General features: G+C 36.1%; 1 protein-coding gene across 1 annotated transcript in view; it reads left to right on the forward strand.

The window, feature by feature from the left end:
• The window catches only part of LOC106874959 (contactin), a 99,612-nt gene that overhangs the window by 86,516 nt on the left and 7,171 nt on the right, over window positions 1–5,925 (forward strand). Inside the window, exons 23-24 of the mRNA XM_052968054.1 lie at window positions 282–397; window positions 2,934–3,117. Coding sequence (XP_052824014.1) covers window positions 282–397; window positions 2,934–3,117 — 300 coding nt within the window. The remainder of the gene's footprint in view (window positions 1–281; window positions 398–2,933; window positions 3,118–5,925) is intronic.

The raw sequence follows: 5,925 nt of genomic DNA on the forward strand, positions 1-5,925 counted from the left end.
AATGATGATGATGAAGACAAACCAAACACCTTAATTTTTGGTAAAATCCAGAATTTGAGGAAACAAAAGTCAGGATGAGTAAGAAAGCAATAATGGTAATTTTCTATGTAACAAACCTGTGTCTAGAACATAGATGATTTCACTCTTTTCAGCAACTAAACTTACTTAAACCTTCAAACTGTTTTCTTCTTATTACTTTAGATCTGACTTTGCAATTTGATATCTATTAAAATGAACCACAAATGAAATTCTTAGAGTTTACATTTCTTTCTTTCTAACAGCACCGAACGACTATCCAACTGAAGTAAAGATCCTACCGCTCGGTTCTAATTCTTGTATTGTAACGTTTAGAGGTGTTAGCACCAAGAGTGATGAGGAACCACTGCAAGGGTATTTGGTAAGAATTGAATACAGCAAATTACTCACCAGTTTCTTGGATTGTCTTGGTGTTAAAGAACATTTCAATGACATTCAGTTATTTCACAAACACACTCGATGTGTGTGTTTGTGAACATGATGTTTGTGTATGTGTGTGTGTGTATTAATATTTGTTTTTGTGTTCAGTTATAATAAAAGCAATTTTGCATTAATCTGATGGATTACTCTATACTTTTGTAGAGTACAAATTTGTTGACAGTGACTTCGAAGTTTCTGCTTGTTAAGGCAGTCTTATTATACCTTAGCTTGCTGAAACTTGTCAATAACATTTTTGCTTAAGAACAATATCATCATCATCATCATCATCGTTTAACGTCCGCTTTCCATGCTAGCATGGGTTGGACGATTTGACTGAGGACTGGTGAAACCAGATGGCTACACCAGGTTCGAGCGTGTTCATTGCCAGAGCAGCTGTCTGGCTTCCATGCTAGTGGCCCGTAAATAGCACCATTAGAGCATAATCGTTATCAGCCTTCTAGCACTTGTGCTGGTGGCACGTTAGAAAATCATTCGAGCGAGGTCGTTGCCAGTGCTTCTGGACTGGCTCCCGTGCAGGTGGCACCTAAAAAACACCTTTTTGAGCGTGGCACCTAAAAAACACCTTTTTGAGCGTGGCCGTGCCAGTACTGTGTGACTGGCCCTCCTGCTGGTGGCACGTAAAAGCACCCACTACACTCTCAGAGAGGTTGGTGTTACGAAGGGCATCCAGCTGTAGAAACTCTGTCAGATCAGATTGGAGCCTGGTGCAGCCTTCTGGCTTGCCAGTCCTCAGTCAAATTGTTCAACCCATGCTAGCATGGAAAGCGGACGTTAAACGATGATGATATATTTATATATATATTATTTTGTTGTATTTGTTTTCGTCTTTGTCTTGTACGCTTGTTAGCTATTCCCAGTGGCTTTTCACTGCCAGTGCCACCAAAAGTGAACAATATCAACATTAAAGGCATGAAATTGTAAGGATCTTTTGGACGATTAATGATGAGAAAGTAGCTATGAATTTCCTTTTTGTTGTGTTTTTGTTAAATTTTCAAAATATGTATAATGAATGAAAGAATGAAGATACCTTTGTTATAGTTTATAATCATTTCACTTTTAAGTGGAACCATTTTATCTATTTACCCATTAGTTTGTACATATAAAAATTATGCTAATAGTTAATTAATAAGGTTACCACCAACTTTCTTGTTAAACCACTTAAAAGTTACAATTCTTGTATTATTTTATATGCATAAACCAAAGTGTAAATTGATTAAGTAGTTCCACTACCTATTGAAATGGCCATAATCTTTAATACAGTTATGTAATAACATCATCTTTATTCTCTTGTCTGTTAATTGTTATACTCTGAAAAATGCACCAAATACTTTGTTGGTGAATTTCATTGAACATGTGCCTGTGGATTCTGATTTTCCACTTTTTACATTCTGTTAGCCAGGTTTTTGCATGGAGTGCTGACTGTGGTATTCTGGATTTATTTAATTCCTACTTTCTCTCTGTCTGTATATATATATATATATATATATATATATATATATATATATATAATGTATGTATATATATAATGTATGTATATATATAATGTATGTATGTGTGTATCTATGTATGTATGTTTATATATATTATTATTTATTATTATTATTACTGTATAAGGCAGTGAGCTGGCAGAATCATTAGCTGCTAAGCATTTTGTCCATCCTTATACTCTGAGATTTGTGGTTTGTCTGCCTTCCAAAAGAGTCTTATGTTTTTTTATTATAATATCTTAACTCTTTTAACTGATTGTATCCAATACTACTTGTTGAAAATCTTACCAGAGAATCAAGAGACAAGACTGCATTGGTACAGTCATGTAATGCATATGGATGAAGACAGTTGTATCATGAGGTGCTGATTTCTGATTATAGAGATCAACACATGTGGAAGTATAGACCCAGGAAAGCGTTGGACAAAGTGTTGAAAAAGTGTCTACAGACATTGAGACTCACAGAGGGGATGACAGGGGAGCAAGATTCCTAGCAGTTTGCAGTGCTTGAAAACACATGTCAAGCTAAGTAAAAGCATGGTTGTCCTTGCATACAGGCATTTCCCCTGCATCCCACTTTTGCTGAGTGTTCTTAATCTTGTGGGATCATGGGTGTTAGTGCCACAGAAAATATACCTATGCCATTGCTGTGTAAAAGCACCCAGCACACTCTGGTTGGCATTAGGAAGGGAATCCAGTCATAGAAACTATGCCAAAACAGACATGAAGCCTGGGCAGCTCTTCAGCTGACCAGCTCTTGTCAAACCGTTCAACCCATAAAGCAATAAAAAAAAATGTCTCAAAATGAAATGTTTTCTCCAAAAAAATTTGCTGGGAAAGGGCTTAAATCAATAGTAGTAGAAAATCCAGTTGACTGAATAATTGAATTCTCATTGTTGAATGATTGAAATCCACTGTTACTACTAAGAAAACCTATTTCTGCTTTTTCTTCCTTTTTTTCCATTGACAGGTCAAATACTGGTTGGTAAATGATGATATCCGACAGGCAATGCAGGTAGATTTGGGACGTGAAGTTCAAGGAGAAATCAGAAATTTGAGAAAAGCGGTTGTATACAACCTACGTGTCATTGGCTATAGCCGTGGGGGTGAAGGAGCAAAGAGTTCACCTGTCACTCAGTTTACGATAACAAAAGGTAAGTCAATTTACAAATACAGATTTTGTTCCCTTACTCAGTTGAAACTTTGACCTTTACGCATACTTTGTGTGTGCTAAAATAAGAATCAGCAACATGTTTCAGCATTGAATGGGATCCAGTGGAAGTGTCAGAAGAAAATTTGAGCATACCAAGGGGGATTACAACGTATTCAAAATAGGGTCACATGCAATGTGAAACATCCCAGGGACAGAGATCATTGTTATATCCTCTTGAGGAACAAAAAGATGATACCAGTTAAATGGCAATTCAGTGGTTAAAGGCTTGCTTATGTGGCAAATAAACTTTTCTCACTTTTAGTTAGAGGAAGAAGAGGAGAAGTACCCTTGCTATTTTTTCAGGATGTCTGCAACTGGTGGAAAGATGGATAGAAGTTAACTTCACACAAGAGTTTTGGCTTAAATACTTACAACACAACTCTGCTGAAGCTATCACTCTGGTGTTAGTGTTAGATGAGATGATGAATTAAGTTTATCACCCATAAATAAGAAAAAATGTTCTGGATGACTTCTATGCAGTTTTCTACCAAATTTCATTCACAAGGTTTTGGTAGATGTTTTATGTCTAATCCTCCCCCAGTTGTGAGACACAAAGAAACAAGATTCCACCACAATGAGTGACCTGCTACAGTTGTTTTTGATTTTATCTACTTTTGAGTGTTTAACCCTTTAGTGTTTGCATTATTCTGCCAAAATTGATGCTTTTTTATCCACATTGTTTTGAACTAATCATGCATTATCTTGTAGCTATGAGATTTTGATGAGGTAGCTGCTAATTTTTAAAATGATATTGTAGGGTTGGTGTGAGAGACCAGATCTGGCCAGTTCTAACATAAAACAGGCAGAATACTTTTGGCCGGATATGGCCAGTTTAAATGCTAAAGGGTTAAGGTCTTCTTAGAACATTCAGCCCATGGTATTCTTCAGTTGGCCCTTTTCCTATTTTCCTCCTTCTGATGTCTGTATCATGGGAGTCTTTGCATGTCGAGTTGGCTGAAGATGTTTGCTTAACCCGTTCGTTACTGTATTTATTTTGAGATGCTCTGTTTCTTTCAATTACTTTAAATATAACACAGAATTTAGTAAAATAACTTAGTTACCATTCAGCTAGTGTTAGAAACATAAATTGTAACTAAGGTTTGGTGGAAGATTTTTATTCAAAACTTATGAAAACAAGACATTTGTACTCAGAGCCAGAGCCGGTTTCAGCTGGGTTGGTAACGAAGGGGTTAAAATGTCACACACTGGTATTGAACTTGGAATCAAATAGACCTTCTAAAAACTTAATGCGCCAGCTTATCTGCTTTGTCTTAGATGTACTCTTTTACTTGTTTCAGTCATTTGACTGTGGCCATGCTGGAGCACCACCTTTATTCTTTGGAAGCCTAGTACTTATTCTATCGGTCTCTTTTGCCGAACCGCTAAGTTACGGGGGCGTAAACACACCAGCATCGGTTGTCAAGCGATGTTGGGGGGACAAACACAGACACACACACATATATATATACATATATACAACGGGCTTCTTTCAGTTTTCCGTCTACCAAATCCACTCACAAGGCCTTTGGTCGGCCCGAGACTATAGAAGACGACACTTGCCCAAGGTGCCACACAGTAGGAATGAACCCAGAACCATGTGGTTGGTAAGCAAGCTACTTAGCACACAGCCACTCCTGCACCTGTAGTGTAGAATATTTTAACATGCTGGTTTCTCCTTTAGTGATGTGTGAGTAATTAATGCAAATTTCCTACTTTAGGTGTTTCAAGAGATATTGTTCTAGAATAATTCTTCGATTCTAAAGCAAAATCTCAGTCTTAGTGCATGTAAAACAAACTCAGCTGTGAAAAGAATAAGCTTTAACCCTTTAGCGTTCAGATTAATTTGGCAAAAATAATCCTTATTTATTCACATTTAAAAAAATTTATCTGATATTATTTTGTAGCTTCAAGATAGGAAAGATGTAATTTCTTATTTTCAGAATGACATTGCAGGGTAGGTGTGAGATGCTGGTTCTGGCCAGTTTGAGCATAAAATGTAGAATATTTGGGCCGGATACAGCCGGTTTAAACACTAAAGGGTTAATCGCAGTCAAGAGTCAACACTGTAAAAGCTTCAAATGTTTATATGCTATATGGCTAGTTAATGTATTTCACTCTATTTGAAGAATGTATTGTTATCACAAAAGATTTTAGAGTATTTCATTTGTAAGAAAACTGATCGTTAGATTTGTTAATTGCTCATGAGTGTTGGAAAGTGAAGTGCTTTTTATTTTTGGTCATGTTGAATGAGACTACATTTGACAAGTCTTCATTACAGAATATATTTTAAAGCAAGATGTAGAAAAAAAAATGAAAAATAACCAATATGAGTGTATTTTTAACTGTGACAGGTTTTATTATCTTTTTTTTTTTTTTTTTAATCAAAACTTTGAATGAAATAATGCTCTTAGCTTGAGATTATAGAATGAAATAGTCAAGAAGATTTAAAATATTTATGTAACAGTCATACAGTTAGATACATCCAAGGAACAGAGAACATTGTGATAGCAATATAGGAAAGAAATAATACAAGTTAAAAGTAAATCAGTGATTTTTTGTAATACAGTTTCACAATGGATGGATATATATATACCCCCCCCCCTCTTATCGACCTTATAGCGCATAAAGATTGGGTAGTATATGAAGGTTGTAGGTATTGTTTTTGTCTATGAACTCTGCCAAATGCAAGCTTTCTTTTCAGGTTCACGACACTGCTTACCCCCATCCCAGGGTCACACGGGCCCACTCC

The sequence above is a fragment of the Octopus bimaculoides genome, chromosome 5 (genome assembly GCF_001194135.2).
Source record: "Octopus bimaculoides isolate UCB-OBI-ISO-001 chromosome 5, ASM119413v2, whole genome shotgun sequence".
NCBI classification, from domain to species: Eukaryota; Metazoa; Mollusca; class Cephalopoda; order Octopoda; family Octopodidae; genus Octopus; species Octopus bimaculoides.